Raw genomic sequence first — 17,938 nt, forward strand, 5'->3', positions numbered from 1 at the left:
TGACCTTATAGAGGTTTACAAAATTATGAGGGGAATGGATAGGATAAATAGACAAAGTCTTTTCCTTGGGGTCAGGGAGTCAAGAGGACAAAGGTTTTGGGTGAGAGGGGAAAGATATAAAAGAGACGTAAGGGGCAACTTTTTCACGCAGAGGTGGTACGTGTATGGAATGAGCTGCCAGAGGAAGTGGTGGAGGTTGATACAATTGCAACATTTAAGAGGCATTTTGATGGGTATATGAATAGGAAGGGTTTGGAGGGATGTGGGCCGGGTGCTGGCAGGTGGGACTAGATTGGGTTGGGATATCTGGTCGGCGTGGATGGGTTGGACTGAAGGGTCTGTTTCCATGCTGTACATCTCTATGACTCTAATCCTTGCTACTGTACTCAAACATTCTTGCAATGAAGGCCAACCATTTGCTTTCTTCACTGGTTGCTGCTTATTTTCAGCAACTGGTGAAAAAGGGCATGTTGAACCACCCCCTTTCCCAATATGTTGCCATTCAGATAATCTGCCTTCCTGCTTTTGTTACCAAAGTGGACATCCTCACTTTTATTCACATTACACTACATCTGCCATCTATTTCTCTCTGCACTCAATATGTCCAAATCTTGCTAAAGCATCTCTGCACACTCTTCGTAGTTCACGTGCACATCCAGCTTTCTGTCATCTGAAAACCTGGATATATTCCTTTTAGTTCCGTCATCTAAATAATTATTACATGTATTGTCAATAGCTGAGTTCCTTGTGGTACCCACTAGTCACTCTCTGCTCCTCAGAAAAAAAACTCATTTTTATTCCTACGTTTTGAATCGTGTCTGCAAACCAGTTCTCATTTCACTTCAATACACTGCCACCACTTGCATTTCCTTTACATGCTAATTTCGTATGTGTGACCTTTTGAAAATCCAAATAAACTTCATCTACTCATTCCCAACTTTACTAATTATAAGTTTGAAAATTTCCAGTAGATTTGTTAAGCTGATTTCTCTTTTGTAAATTCACGCTGGCTCTTTTCGATCCTGCCACTGTCTTCCAAGTGCTTTGCTATGAAATCTTTTAGAATGGACTCAAACATTTTCCACAGTATCGATATCAGGCTAGCTGGTCTGAAATTCCCTGTTTTCTCTCTACTTTTATTAAATAGTGGGTTACATTTGCTACCCTCCAATTGATGTAGAGAAAGAGGCTTTTCAGTCAACTCTGTATTGGTTCACCATAGAAAGTTCAATCATTCCCTATTGCCAGCTCTATCATGTTGGCTCTGCAAGTTGATTTCCTTTAAGTGCCGGAAATGTGTTGCTGGAAAAGCGCAGCAGGTCAGGCAGCATCCAGGGAACAGGAGAATCGACGTGACGTTTCGGGCATAAGCCCTTCTTGGTAGAACTAACAATGAGATGCTAACATGGTAAAACTGCAAACTATGACTCTTTGGCTCTGATCTCCAGCATCTGCAGACCTCACTTTCTCCTCCGATATTTCCTTTAAGTGCCCACCCCGTTTTCTTTGAAATTATTCATGGTTTCTGCTTCCATCACTTTCACGGACATCAGGTTCCAGGTCCTAGCTTACTTAAATCCTTAGATCCAAATCCCCTAGTACTGGAAGGTGGGACTAGTGTACATTTAGCCAAGCTTTGGTGGAAGAGATTTGATGGGCAGAAAGTACGCCTCTGTATGAAGGTATTCTATGAAACACACAGTACCTTTATGCTTTCTATCAGTGTGACATGTGACATTCTTGTATAAGAAGTGTCTATTTTACTCTGTTCATTTAGACAGCATTTAATTGGTTAGCAGCCAGCCAGCTAGTCAGTTAAACATCATTACCGTCCAGCCAGGAGATCAATCCTGGTTCAATGAGGAGTGCAAGAGGACTCTTGGTAGAACTAACAATGAGATGCTAACATGGTAAAACTGCAAACTATGACTCTTTGTGTGCTAACAGCATAAGTGGCAAGAGCCGTCAGGATAAGCAATTCCATTACCAATGGATCAGATCTAAATTTCACAGTCCTACAACATTCAGTTGTGAGTGGTGGTGTACAATTAAATATCCTCAACCTCAATAATGGCAGAGCCTAGTGCATCAGTGTAAAAGATAAGGCTGAACCATTTGCGGCCATCTTCAGCCAGATGTGCAAGTGGATGATCCATTTCAGCCTCCTCCAGTGGGTCCCCAGCATTACAGATGCCCATTTGACTCACTTGACATGATATCAAGTGAGTCTGGAGGCTTTGAATACTGCAAAGGCAATGGGGTCCTGACAACATCCCAGCAATAGTACTGCATCAGAACTTGCTGCTCCCCTTACCGAGTGTTCCAATACAGCTAGAACAGTGGCATCTACTCGACCAATGTGGGAAATTGCCCAGGTAGCCCTGTGCACAAAAGGCAGGTCAACTCCAACTCTGCCAATTACCACCCCTTCAGGCTGCTCTGGATTATCAGTAAAGTAATGGAAGATATCAACAACAGTGCTATCAAGTAGCATCTGCTCAGCAATAACCAGCTCTGTGGTGCCTAAATTGGGTTCCACCAGGGCTAAACAGTTCCTGACCGTATTGCAGCCTTGGTTCAAATTTGGTCCCCATTCTACCATTGTCGCCAGGCCAAGGCATCAAACCTGGGTCATAGGAGAGTGGAGGAGGACATGCCAGAAACAGCACCAGACATTCCTAAAAAGGTGTCAACCTGCTGAAGCTACCAAACAGAACCACTTACGTATCAATAAGTGATCCCACTACCAAAGAATCAGATCTAAGCTCTTCAGTCCTGCCAGATTTAGTCATGAATGTGTTGTGGGCAATCTTTGGATAAGGCAGCTCCATACTTATACCCATCCTCAATGATGGAAAAGCCTAGCACGGCAATGCAAAAGGTATTCACAGCAATCGAGAAGTGCCAAGTGGGTGATTCATCTAGGCCTCCTCCAGTTGTCCCCATATGCCAATCTTCCGCCAGTTTGATTCACTCCACGTGATATCAAGAAACAGTTGGAGGCATTGGGTACTGCAAAGGCTATGGGTCTGACACCAATTCAACTGTAATACTGAAGGTGTGTACTCCAGATCTTGCTGCTGCCCTAGCCAAATGTTCCAGTGCAGCTACAATACTGACAGTTAGCCTACAAAGTGGAAAATTGCCCAGGTATGCCCTGTGCGCAAAAAAAACAAGACAATTCAAACCTATCAATTACCATTCCATCAGTCCAATGTCAACCATCTGTCAAGTAATAGCACAATTGATGACACCTTCTATCAAACAGTACTGGCTTCAAATCTGCTGACTGAGGCCCGGTTTGGGCTCCATCATGGCTTCATTGCTCCTGACCATCTTATAGATTTCATTGAAACATGGACTAAAGAGCTGAATTCCAGAGTTGAGGGGATGGTTACAGTCCTTAACACCAAGGCTGCATTTGACCTTGGCATCAAAGAGCCCTAGCAAAATTCAAGTAATTGGGAATCAAAGACAAATCTTAGTGGTTACTGCAATCATATTGGCACAAAGGAAAGTAGTTATAGTTAATGGATGTCAGTCACCTCAGCTGTAGGACATGACTTCAAGGTAATGTCCTAGACCCAACCATCTTCACCTGCTTCATCAATGACCTTTCCACCATCTTAAGTCAGAAATGGTGATGTTCATTAATGACTGGCAGGTTCCAGCCTCAGTCGATTGCCTGTGTTGGGTTTGCACATTCTCCCTGTGTGTCCGTGGATTCCCTTTGGGTGCTCTGGTTTCATCCCACAGTTCATACATATGCAGGTTAGGTGAATTGGCTATGCTAAATTGCCCGTAGTGTCCAGGGGTGTGCAGGTTAGGTGGCTTAGCCATGGGAAATGCAGGCTTACCGGGATAGGATAGGGTAGGATAGGTTAGGCAGCAAGACCTGGACAATATCCAGGTTTGGGCTGACCAGTGGCAAGTAGCATTTGTATTACACAAATGCCGAGCAATGGCCATCTCCAACAAGAGTGAGTCTAACCATCACCACTTAACATTGAATGATCTTGTTATCATTGATTTGACCACTACCACACCAACACATTGCACAAATGTAGCAAACAGACCTTCATTTATATTCCATTTCCTTTGTCGTCTTAATCATTTGCAGTACCTGTAAGCTAACTTTTGGTGATTCATTTACCAGGACATCCTGTTACTTCAGTACCCCAAATTCCTGCTGTTTCACTGCATATAAATAATATGTTGTTTTCAATTCTTCGTGCCAAATGTCCTTTTCACAACAGCATCAGCAAATTTAGCACCCATATATTTGATCCCTTTGTTCAAGTCATAGATTGATCCCCTGATCATAGACTGTAAAAACTTGAGGCCCCAGCATTGGCTCCTGCTATACTCCATAGTTAGGTGCCAAGTTTTGAAAAACCCATAAAAATCTGGTCTCCGTTTCCTGTTTCGTAACCAGTCCTTAATCTGTGCTAATGTGTTAACTCCTACTCTTTGAGCTGTTATTATGTATCATAATTTTTGCTGTGGTACCTTGTCTAATGCCATCTAGAAATCCAAGTGCACACTACCTACAGGTTCTCCTATTCACATGGTTTGTTACTTCCTGAAATAAATCTAAAAAAATGTCAAACATTATTTTCCTTTTGACAATTCAGTTTTCCTTCCATATTTTATTTTGTTTGTCCAGACCTCTGATGTGTTACAAATCCTTATGGAATTTGTGCATCTTTTCTTTAAATTTAAACTCCTTAACTTTTTAGTTAGTCATGGATGATATACTTTTCAACTCGAGTCTGCCTGTCTTTAAGAGATATGACCTATCTATTAACTGAATTTCCCAGTTCATTTGAAAAGCAAACTAAAGATGCTGGAAGTATTGAGCAGCATCCGAGGAGAAAGAAACAGAATTAGTGTTTAATCCTGATGCAAGATTATTAGCCTGAAATATTAACAACCTCATTCATCAGAGCTTCTGCTCAATATGCTGAAGTGTATGTTTTTAATTTTTCACTTAAGAAATGATACATAAACTCAGCACTAGAGGGAGAAAGTATACTGGTCCCTTCTGTGCTTTTTTTTATTGGTGCAGTATTGTTATTCATTTTCATCATAATTCTGGCTGAAACCGAACTCATTACCCTTCACAGGTGAGCTGATTTTGCTTATGATTTATCTCTACTTTGTCACTTGCTGAACAGGATGGTTTAATCAGGTTTATGCGTCAGCAGCTGAAGACACCAGCTGAGAAATGCTGAAACTCCTCTCTCATTGGTGACTCGTAAATTAAAGATTTACTAAGATTTCGTCAGATCCTATCTGTACATTTGGTGATTACTTTGCATTTGTAAAAGTTGGAAAAATATTGTACAGTTAATTAGTAATTTTGCATAAATTGTGAGTGGTGCTGTTTTTACCAAAATATCTACAGCAAATAGAAGTCATTAAATTTCTAAGATGCTAATTGACTTAATACTCCTTGATTAATTATTATAAGACTAGTTTTATGTACAAACGTGGTTCAAACGTAATTTGTTCTATTAAGCTGATATTTTTGCTATTTAGAGTCACTCAAAAAGATAAACTCCTCTGTGTACTAAAGCACCCTAGTACTCCATAAAGGAGTAGTCCGTGACTTATGCACTTCTCCCCTACACATTTCCCCTCTCACCTTGAATCTCTGCCATCTTGCAGTTGACCTTTCTACCCTAGGAAAAGCCTCTGACTATCCACCTTATCTGTTGCCTGTCATAATTTTGTAGACCGCTATCAGGTCACCCGTCAGTCTCCGTCTTTCCGGTGAAAACAATCCAAGTTTATCCAACCTCTCTCATAACTAAAACCATCCAGTGACCAGCCACCATCTTGGTAAATCTTCTCTGCACCCTCTCCAAAGCATCCATGTCCTTCTGATTGTGTGATGACCAGTACTGCTTGCAGGTATGGCCTAACTAAAGTTTTATACAGCTGTAACATAACTGGCCAACTTTTATATTTGATGCCCCAGCTGATGAAAGCTTTATGCCTTCTTGATCACCTTATCTACTCTGTGATCTGACTGGGACAAAAGCCACTGACTTCTTCATTAATAACAACTGTCCCTAATTTGGCAAAAATCAACTGAATACTTCAGCCTTTGTCCAAGAAGTAAAGTATTAGCATAACAAAGGCTGAAGGTGTGACTTAAATGCAAGTTCTTGCTTTGAGTTGCAGTTTCTATCTGAAGATCATAGCATCATGTTTTGACTGCAAATGTAACGTAGAGTGCTACCAATTCTTAAACAACCATTGCAAGTATTCGAGCCCTCCACAATCACCTGATGAAGGAGCGTCGCTCCGAAAGCTAGTGTGCTTCCAATTAAACCTGTTGGACTAAATCCTGGTATTGTGTGATTTTTAACATTGCGAGTATTCGGAAGGAAATTTGTGTAAATTAAATGTATTAATTATGCAACCTCCTTGCTATTTTGATTCCCTACAGTGTGGAAACAGCCCCTTCGGCCCAACCAGTCCACACCCACCCTCTGAAGAGTAACACACCCAGACCCATTTCCCTCTGACTAATGCACCTAACACTATGAGCAATTTAGCATGACCAATTCACCTGCTCCACAAAACTGGAGCACCCGGAGGAAACCCATGCAGACACAGGAAGAACGTGCAAATTCTACACAGACAGTTGCCCGAGGCAGACAGTTGGAATCGAACCTGGGGCCCTGGTGCTGTGAGACAGCAGTGCTAACCACTGAGCCACCGTGCCACCCTATTTGTTTGCATGTGAATAATGTGGGTTCTTTCAAAGTAGAATTAATATTACTGATTTCAAGGCAGGAGCAGTGCAATGCAATTTTATTCAGGTTTATTCAGTCTGTCTAACTTTATAAAGTGGTTGTTCAGCAATTTAAACAGTTAATCCATTTACTGCTTAAGTTTCAGCATGTCTCAGCATCCTAGGAACTCTAGCCTTCATTTTTTTTACATGGTTGTGAATTCCACCTCATTGTATTTCTCTCACTTCATAGGAAAGAAATTTGTTATTGCAATTTGAAGTCGCAAACAAGCTTCATTCTTCTAATTGTAGCTGGGTCTTATGAGTAGGAAGGTGTGAGAAAAGAAATGGATCTGTTTCTAATTCACTATGCATTTACCCAATTTCGTACTAAATGTTTCTGCGGAATGTTTTACTTTATGAAAACAGGCCCAGTTTGAAACAAATGTGATGAGAAATTCAGTCCCATACTGTGAAGATATTTATGTTACCTAAGGTATCATGGCGCCAGAATATCTTAAACTCGTAGTCTGTTTTAGCACCTTTGTCCATACGAACAGCTGGAAATGCTTAATTATCTGGGCGTAAATCATACATTTTATAAATTGCTTGTATTAAACCATGCCATACAACTAGCCTTTCTTCTTACTCCCAATTGCCAGTGCTACTTTCTTCCCTTCATCACTTAGCACACCTCTCAGTTGTCTAGTGTTGCTCTGAGGCCAGAGTGCTACTGCAGTTCAGAATTCTAAAACAATTCTGCTGTACTTTTTCTGAGTAGAAACAGATTAGAGTGGACAAAGTGCTGAGAGAGAGAGTGTCTAGCAGAGCTCGTCTTCAGCGCCTGACAAAGTACTTATGAATATGTATACTCCACACACCTGTGTCAACACAGCAGTTGCAAATTCAGACATGAAATGCTTATCATAATTTTTCAATCTCCTCTAAGACTTATTATGCCTTGTGTTGTTTTCACTTGTTACTAGGTGATTATCAACAAGAGAAATCAGAATCCAGTTGCTCCTTACACGTTAATGCTGGTGAATTGAAGTTCAGCCTTAATTTAAGCCTTTTTAAAGGAACTCTATAGCCTACAATTCATCCGCGTGGCAATTTTAGCTGCGCAAGTACAAATGGGTACCAAGCTAAAATTCACTTCACAGAGGGAAACCGAAGAACAAATTATCACGCACATTTCTCAAGCAATCAGTTTTAGTATTTGCTCCTTAGTTACATGGAGGTGGCATAGAAAACTGGTAGTAGGGAAAGAGAAAAGATGAAGAAAAACAATTTTCATTATAAGTAGTTGGCTAATCACTGGATTTTCTTCATATTTTCAGACTGGTTATCCATGTGCCAAAAGGAATTGTTAGCAAATGGGCAAAGTGACATCTGACCTTTGGACAATTGAAGAGCTATAATGTTGAATGTATATATAATTATCTGATAACATACTTCTACTTTTCGAGTACACTTGTGCTTTATGTTTTAAAGGTGTAGGAAGAAAACAAAGTGAAATACTGTAAAGGCAACCCCAGTATGCATTTATGATTGAAGATGTAGACATTAAGAATTACAATTTCTGAGATATTTCAACCAATTTTATGTTAGCAGTATATGTAGCATGGGCTTTGCATAAGCAGGACTGACAATAATGAACTCACTGTGAGAGTAACCACCTTTGTGGCAGAAGAAAACAAATATAATGCAGAAGCAGAATGGAAAAGGTGGAAAGAAAATGAGAGAAGCAAAATCACAGGAAGGTATTGAACCACTCTAGGTTGCTAATGAGACAGTGGCAAGTCAGTGGCATCTGTGTCAATAGATGAAGTATTATGAAAAAGCAATGATATGAAGACACCTGTTTCTATGAGGTATCACATAAAAACATCAATACAGACATGACTTAGGGTAAGAAAAGAATGGAATCTGATCGCACCAAACATATCTATCGTTGTCCTGTACATTTGCTGTACCTCTTGTATCGTTTCATTTCCGGTGTCATTGTGGCAAGGTTAAATGATGAAACAAAAACCAAGAAACAAATTCACTTAGAAAGAAGCGTAGGTTTCCTTTGAGTGCTCCAGTGTCCTCCCACAGTTCACAGATGAACAGGTTAGCTGGATTGGCCTTGGGAAATATCGGGTTACAGCTCAGATTGGGATGCTCTTTGGAGGGTCAGTGTGGACTTGATGGGCCAAATAGCCTCCTTCCCTACTGTAGGCATTTGATGTTTCTATGATTCTATGAAGGGAGAGTTGAGATAGTGGATGGGTTATAAACTGATAGGGGATATTTGGAAGGTTGGTTGTACTTAACGTTGGTATTTCATTAGAGGTGAATGAGCTGCATCTGAGAACGCTGAGAGAAAATGCCAATACACTGCCTATGATTGTCCAATGACCTTCAAATACAGAGTGGTGCCCGAGAACTGGAGAATTGTGAATATTACACCTTGTCCAAAAAAGGGTCAAAGAATAAACGCAGCAACTTGAACCCAGTCCGTTTAACATCATGGTTGGGGCTAGTTGGAACGCACAAACACAAGGCAGATGAAATTTAATGAAATGTGGAGTAATCCAGGAATTTCAGGAATAATGAGCTGGAGACCTCTGGATATATCGGCATAAATCATTGAAGTTGGCAGAGCAAATTGAAAAAGTGGGTGAAAAGAAGTATGGGATCCCAACATAATCAGTGCAAGCACAGAGTGCAGAAGCAAGGAAATTAAAATGAATGTCCCAAAAAACAGTCATTGAACTTGAAATGTTAACACTCTCTCTCTCCACAGATGCTAATAATAATGCTAAATGAATACTTTTCATTAGTACTCACACTGGAAAAAGGTAATGTGGTTGAGGAGAATACTGAGAAAAAGGCTACTGGACTGGATGGAATTGAGGTGCATAAGGAGGAGGTGTTAGCAATTCTGGCAAGTGTGAAAATAATAAGTCCCCTGGGCCGGATGGGATTTATTCTAGGATTGCCTGGGAAGCCAAGGAGGAGATTGCTGAGCCTTCGGCTTTGATCTTTATGTCGTCAATGTCTACAGGAATAGTACCAGAAGACTGGAGGATAGCAAATGTGGTTCCCCTGTTCAAGAAGGGGAGTAGAGACAACCCTAGTAATTATAGACCAGTGAGCCTTACATCAGTTGTGGGTGAAGTGTTGGAAAGGGTTATAAAAGATAGAATAATCTAGAAAGGAATAAGTTGATTCGGGATAGTAACACGGTTTTGTGAAGGGTAGGTCATGCCTCACAAAACCTTATTGAGTTCTTTGAACAGGTGACCAAACAGGTGGATGAGGGTAAAGCAGTTGATGTGGTGTGTATGGATTTCAGTAAGGTATTTGATAAGGTTCCCCACGGTAGGCTATTGCAAAAAATACAGAGACATGGGATTGAAGGTGATTTAGCAGTTTGGATCAGTAATTGGCTAGCTGAAAGAAGACAGAGGGTGGTGGTTGATGGGAAATATTCATCCTGGAGTTCAGTTACTAGTGGTGTGCCGCAAGGATCTGTTTTGGGGCCACTACTGTTTGTCATTTTTATAAATGACCTGGATGAAGGCGTGGAAGGATGGGTTAGTAAATATGCAGATGATACTAAGGTTAGTAGTGTTGTGGATAGTGCCGAAGGAAGTTGTAGGTTACAGAGAAACATAGATAAGCTGCAGAGCTGGGCTGAGAGGTGGCAAATGGAGTTTAATGCGGAAAAGTGTGGGGTGATTCACTTTGGAAGGAGTAACAGGAATGCAGAGTGTTGGGCTCATGGTAAGATTCTTGGTAGTGTAGATGAGCAGAGAGATCTCGGTGTCCAGGTACATAGATCCTTGAAAGTTGCCACCGAGATTAATAGGGTTGTTAATAAGGCATACGGTGTGTTAGCTTTTATTGGTGAAGGGATTGAGATTCGAAGCCATGAGATCATGCTGCAGCTGTACAAGACTCTGATGCGGCCACATTTGGAGTATTGTGTACAGTTCTGGTCACCAGATTATAGGAAGAATGTGGAAGCTTTGGAAAGGGTTCAGTAGAGATTTACTAGGGCGTTGGCTGGTTTGGAGGGAAGGTGTTATGAGGAAAGACTGAGGGATTTGAAGCTGTTGTTGTGAGAGAGAAAAAGGTTGAGAGGTAACTTAATTGAGGCATAAAATTAAGGGTTAGATAGTTTGGACAGTGGGAGCCTTTTTCCTCAGATGGCGATGGCTCGCACAAGGGGACATGGCTTTAAATTGAAGGGTGATAGATCTCGGACAGATGTCAGAGGTAGTTTCTTTACTCAGAGAGTAGTAGGGGCGTGGAACGCACTGCCTGCAACAGTAGTAGACTCACCAACTTTATGGATGAGAATGGAATAGTGTAGGATAGATGGGCTTCAGATTTATTCCACACGTTGTTGCAACATTGAGGGCCAAAGGGCCTGTACTGCGCTGTAATGTTCTATGTTCGATGTTACTCATCTGTCATTTCTGAATGCAAATGCATAAGTATAACATATCTCTGAGGGATACATGGAAAAAAAAATCAGAAGCAATCAAGTGACAGGAAATAGTATATATTAACAGAGAATGATAGAAAATTGATCACTGATTTTACTGCAGTGTTAATATTATTATGTTTTTTTTGACAAATGCACTTTGCTGATGTAATAGTTTGTCGACATTACTGATTGAAGCTGATGGTGGGCCATGTGGTGTATATATATAACTTGGCATAGGCAGCATGTTTGTATGTTCTGAAGAAAAGTCACTGGACCTGAAAGGTTAACTCTGCTTTCTCCCCACAGTTTCTGCCAGCTGAGTTTCTCCAGCAACCTGTTTTTGTTTTACATTGTTACATACCATGTACAGAGCATAAGCTGTATCAGTAAGTCAACGAGACAAAAGAGAGGCCTACAAATGCTGGAGATTAGAGTTGAGACTGTGGTGCTGGAAAAGCAGGTCAGGCAACATCCGAGGAGCAGGAGAATCGACGTTTTGGGCAAAAGCCCTTCACCAGGAATGATGCTGGGAACCTCAGGGGTGGAGAGATAAATGTGAAGGGGGGTGGGGGGAAGGTAGCCGAGAGTGCAATAGGTGGATGAAGGTGGGAGTAATGGTGATATGTCGGAGAGGAGAGTGGAGCCAATAGGTGGGAAGGAAAATGGACAGGTAGGACAAGTCATGAGGGTGGTGCTGAGCTGGAAGGTTTCTTCAGTTTCTTCATTTCCCCTCCCCCCACTTTACCCCAGTTTCAACTCTGCACCGCCCTCTTGACCTATCCCATCTGTCCATCTTCCTTCCCACCTATCCGATCCTCACTGAGAGTTCCAACCTCTACTCTGACCTCGACTTTTTTCCCTAGGGATTCCTTCCTCCAAACTTTAGATTACTTACAGAGCTTTAGATTACTTACAGTGTAAACCTGTCATTGCTTTTCACTTTTGCTCCCTGGCCTTGCACCACCACGACTACATCCACATCAGTGTAATCATCTTAATGGCAGGAGTTGATCAGTGCAGATAATCTTAGAACTCTGCCAGTAACTGTACTGACCAATATGGTCCACTAGATGGAGTTTGGTCAATCTGAAATGCAAAATGGTAGGTGAGTGTATGTTTTAATTGTGTTTTGTTAATTTAGTAATTTAGATTATTTCAACTCCGAATGAGCAGTATGACACATATGTGGTGAGCTCTTTAAACTAGCTCCTTCTGCTCAATAAGAAATATCTCACGGAACCTAACTCCCTCTTTACATTGATTTTTATGGGAACACCTGTTTCACTTAAAGTCATTTCACTTAAAGTCACAATATTCAGGAATACAACCACAACTTTAAATGAGGAAATTATATTTGTGCAATATTGTTTTATCCTGTCACATAAGTTATTATCAAAATTAATGTTGCTACGATATTCTATTTGCATAAGGGTTTTTGTTTCTGCTGTGATTCTGTTGTACACTGAGCTGTGGATACCACGTGCACATTGTGTACTTTCCATTTCCTTTTTCTTGAGGATGATGGATTTTTTCAAGCTCCAGCTATAAAAATAATCCCTAATTCTTTCGGACTTTGTATCTGGGAGCAGATTCAGCTCTGGTGCCTTACAGCTTTAAATAGTTTGTATTGCTAGACACCATTTTATCACATATAAAAATAATTGTTTACCACAGCTGGCAAGCTGTAATGGAATCAACCATTTTCACGTGTATCTCAGTGTAGGAGTCTTTTGTCTGCTGTACTAAAATACATTAAGGACTATAGTTATTGAATACCGTTGGTTTGGTAGTCTTTTGTTGATTCAGAAAGGTTTGATGTTTGTTGTCACTTAGACTCAATATGTGCATAATGGCTGTTGAGTTTAGTACAATTGACTGGAGGCATATTGAACACCTAGCACTAAGAATTCACAGCCCTGAGCCATCAACTTGGCATAAAACATGAAAAAGATATGTGGTTACAAATGCAATCTGAGTGCTGAACAAATGCTATGACACTTCTCCTGACGTTAACTGAAATTTAACACTCTGGGGAACTGAGCAGGTTATTGTTGTTATGTGAGCAGCATTTTAAGATCACTTTGATTAAAACATTCATCTTTTGTATGTTAAAGTTGATTTCTCCATCTCTGAAAATGCAGAGAGTAAGAAGTTATTGTATATTTTTCTCCCTAATGTACTTTTTTGACACGTGAAATTACATGATAACAGGAAATGATGTTAAGTAGCAGCTTCAAATGCAAGTTTTGTGTTTTTAAAACTGCAGTGGAAATTCTGTACCCTGGGGTGCTTTCCTCGTGATATGATGCAATCTTCATACGCAAGTCTTCTTCTGCCTTTTAGCTGTGTTTCTTTGGTACAGTGGACCTATTGAAAAGATGTTAAAAAGATCCTATTAATTGCTGTGTGTGAGAAAATTTTGAAATCGGATTTCATGATTTTTGTTTATCAAATACATTTCCTCAGGACCACTTGCAATCATGGCAAAAATAAACAGTGTTTGCATTATTCAGTAACTTTTACATATACATTCATTATCCTGATAACCATAAGGAAAATATTTTAGAGCTGTCTCACTTTAATAAATACATACTGTTGCTTCTGATAATACGTTCATGCAAATTGTACAAGGGTGTTGAGCTTTAGCCACAGATTGTATTCTATAGGTCAGAGACAGCACATGAGCATTGACTGATTTTGTAAAGCAGGTTAGCCAAAAAAAACAGGTTAAATTGTTAATGTAGCAGCAATTGATCCTTTGGTCTTGAATGCCTTCCTTACAGTGCAGCGAGCTTCTGAATCTGCATCTAGTTCAGCTTGAATTTCCATCACCTGCACACGCATAGAGAAGCAGGCATAATCAATAGACAGCAGAGCAGACGACACCGGCATTCTGCCTTTCTGACTAACCTTAATGGAATAACTTAGTGGTCTGGAGGGAATAGCTGAATGCTTCTTAGTGGTTAGAGAGTACTGTATTCTGCAGCCATGACAAGTATAAAGGATCATGTCTGATTCTTTTTGGACTCTGCTCTCAAATTTCTCTATGCCGGACACAAGCATGCTCCGACGTTCAAAAAGGTACAGTATTTTACATTCCATTCTGCTATAATCCTGCCATGCTGAGTCCCTTTTTCACTGAAATAATGCAACTAATTATTGTATACCTGCATTCCAGAAAATGGTTCTTTCTCGTGTAACAGTTACCAAAATGATATATGCTTCATAAGATGTAAGAAAGATTTTCTAAATTATGCTGTAGTGAATGACATTGCGTTGCAGATCATCAGTTTTGAAAATAATGACTGTGATCTAATGATCTTTTTATATAGAGGATGAATCTTCAGCTAAAGAAATTGCATATACGAGAAATATCTGGGTTTATTCTACCAGTTGAAGGGCAATGCAGTGTTCAGTAGCTTGTGTTATTAGAGAATGCTGGGTACTTGTGCTATTATACTGAGAACAGTCAAACTAGGTTAGGTGAATATAGAAGGATAATGAAGGATTGACCTCAAAAATTGATGGAACATTACATGTTACTGTAATTTTAGTAGTCTCGTGCTTTAAATTGGTCCCACTTGTCAATTTCTCAAGCTGCAGTTTGTATTTAATAATCCCATTTTATAAAACAAAAGGACTTTGTCACAATTCAATGACGGAACGGTATCTCCATTTTCTGTTTCTTTGATTGGAACTACAGGTACAAATTCTTTGACTATGCATTCTGATCTGTTCAGAAATATCAAAATAAATGTTATTAAGCTTCAGTTATTTTATGACATTGTATCTTGTTTTTTATTTTCAAATATTAATATCTTTTATCCCTCACTTGCAACTTAGCCAAAAATAGCATTAAGCATAATCCTCAATCTGGCTGGATGTGTTATTTAAACATTTTAGTCATCAATTCCACCCCTCCCCCAACTCTGACTACTTTGTTCATATCTTATACACAAAGAATTCACCAATATGTAATGTGTGGTTTTTTTTCTCTCTTCAGTTTAAGTAATGGCTTCCTTTTGTTCCAGTTGGAAGTGCCTTGCCAATGCTGGGGAGTGTGTACTTTTCCACTTGTGAAAATGCTGTCAGCATCAATTGATCATAAATTGCGTATATTCTGGTCAGAATCAGAAGGTCTGTCTATTCCATCCAAGTCAAAAACTATTATTATACATCCTCAAAGTGCTGTGGCTCAGAGGGATCACTAAGTCAATCTGAATTTTGAGTAACTTCATGATTTAGGCCAGCACCTCCAAAGAAAACTGCAACTGTCTAAACTCATTCATTGACTGAGAGATTTGATAGAGAGAGAGACTTCATCTGATCAGTTGGAGTTAAATCATTCCCTTTAATTACTAATCAGTCTCGACAGGAATCATGTTTTCACTTTTATAATTTTTCCTCAAATTCACACCTGCCTATGTGTGACTTAATGTGTCAATAAAAACCCATTTTTGAGAGTTCTTTTTACTTGCTGGTCTACTCTTTCATGTGTTGAGCTCTACTTGATTTAAAATGAGATAGAATTGGTGGTTAGAGGAGTCCATCTACGTTAAGTGAAACTGCGAAAAAGTGCATTGTTTCTTAAAAAAAAGTCTTGTCGTTCTGCAATTAATCTTGAGGGGATTAGTTGAAACTAGGACAATCTGCATCAGTGAATAAACAGTATTTCCAATGGTGCTGCTTGAAACTTGCAACCAGAAGTAAATTCTTCCCCTCCTTGAATTTGAATTAATTATAATAATTTTGGAAGTCTGTACATTGTATTGCCCCAAATCATTGATTTATATTTTAAAATAATCAAAGTGCAGATCTTGTTGCGGCCTTGTTGTGACATGGTGAGTTTAGTCTAAATTTGCCTCGTGTAAGGCATATTTTAAAATTAAATTGCAGATTTCAACTTGAAGGAGTTGGGAGGTCTAATTCAAAATGAGAATAATGCTTTATTTGCATTGAATTTTAATGCTTGATATCAATTTGCTCACCCCCCCAACCTTTCACCACCAAAATGAACCATTTTTATACTTTTTGACAGGAGGTGATATCGACTCATGATATTTTAAGTTTCTACAAAATATTCTGTTGTATTCAACTTGACCACAATCTCCCTTAAATGGACTCATCATCCTCGATGATCAAGATTTCACCACGAAAACTGGTTATCTAATCATAATAGAGTAGTGCTGCTTTAACCATGAAAGCTGTCTTTTGTATGCACTTGATGCTGTCATATCCCTTGTGCCCTGATGCCTATTTATTCTATATTTTGGAAAACAGATTTAACAGTCCCTGATGAGCTAAGGCCAGTTGAAAACCATTTTTGTTTACATTTAATATGTGAGTGAAGGTGGTTGGACCTAGGATATGACATGGATGCCTTTAGTTTATAATTTGGGGCTCTTATGGCACAGTGTTAGAGTCCTTACCTCTGAGCAAGGCGCCTAGGCTCACATCCCGACTGCACCAGAGGTGTGTAAGAACATTACTGAACAGATTGCTTCAAAACTAACTGCATTGAGGAGCTTCAGGTACCAACAGTGTAGTAGTAGCCTTCTTACATAGAACATAGAACATAGAAGAATACAGCGCAGTACAGGCCCTTCGGCCCTCGATGTTGCGCCAATCCAAGCCCACCTAACCTACACTAGCCCACTATCCTCCATATGCCTATCCAATGCCCGCTTAAATGCCCATAATGAGGGAGAGTCCACCACTGCTACTGGCAGGGCATTCCATGAACTCACGACTCGCTGAGTAAAGAACCTACCCCTAACATCTGTCCTATACCTACCCCCCTTAATTTAAAGCTATGCCCCCTTGTAATAGCTGACTCCATACGAGGAAAAAGATTCTCACTGTCGACCCTATCTAAACCCCTAAATCTTATCACTGGACCAAGAGTCCTGCCTCTCCATAGGTGTGTAATAACATCTCAGAAGATTGATTTAAAAATATGTACATTGAGGAACTCGTGCAACGATGTCCAGAGACTGAGATGGTTGTCCTGCCACAACCACGACCTTTGTGTTCAGTAAGACCTCAACCACTGAAGCAATTTCCCTGTGGTTCCCATTTATTTCAATTTTGCCAGAACCCCTTTATATCATTCTCGGTAAAATGCTGCTTTGATGTGAAGGGCAGTAATTCTTGTCTTACCTGGGGAGTTCAGCATTTTTTTGTCCGTGTTTTGACCATGACTCTCATGAAGTCAGGAACCAAGTGGCTCTGATGGAACTCAAACTGAGTGTCAGTAAGCAGGTTATTGCTGTATAAATATCACTTGATAGCACTGTCAATGGCAGCTTCCATAATTTTGTTGATGATCAAGGGCAGACTGATGGGTGGAAAGTAGCTAGGCAATTTGTTCTGAATTTTGTGATAGATAATGACGACTGATTGTTTCCTCTCATGAGTAGCAATTTAAAATTCTCATGAAAAAGTTCTGAAAAATATTAGAATACATTTCCACATAATTGTGAAAGCATTGCACATTTTCCACAGGGAATATTTCAGATGGAGATAAACATTTGAACAAAAGTAGATTTTGAGCTGTTAGCAACAAGCTAGCAGTTACAGATACAACAGTCAAGTACAGTAAAGAACTATGGTTGACTTATGTTTTAAAGAAGCAATCACATTGGACACCCTTGATATACACTGACTGCAGCACACTACTAAGTTTACTAAGTTTTGAGGATATCATGTAA

At 39.9% G+C, this 17,938-nt stretch overlaps 1 protein-coding gene across 10 annotated transcripts in view; it reads left to right on the forward strand.

The window, feature by feature from the left end:
• Positions 1-17,938, forward strand: part of mast2 (microtubule associated serine/threonine kinase 2) — a 411,089-nt gene that overhangs the window by 236,516 nt on the left and 156,635 nt on the right. The window contains exon 1 of one of the 10 annotated variants that reach the window (XM_043699138.1): positions 14,100-14,309. The exons of the other annotated variants lie outside the window; for them this stretch is intronic. Coding sequence (XP_043555073.1) covers positions 14,236-14,309 — 74 coding nt within the window. The 5' untranslated portion in view covers positions 14,100-14,235. Of the gene's footprint in view, positions 1-14,099; positions 14,310-17,938 lie in introns of those variants that run through there. 10 annotated transcript variants of the gene reach the window in all.

This window comes from Chiloscyllium plagiosum, chromosome 11 (genome assembly GCF_004010195.1).
Source record: "Chiloscyllium plagiosum isolate BGI_BamShark_2017 chromosome 11, ASM401019v2, whole genome shotgun sequence".
Classification (NCBI taxonomy): domain Eukaryota; kingdom Metazoa; phylum Chordata; class Chondrichthyes; order Orectolobiformes; family Hemiscylliidae; genus Chiloscyllium; species Chiloscyllium plagiosum.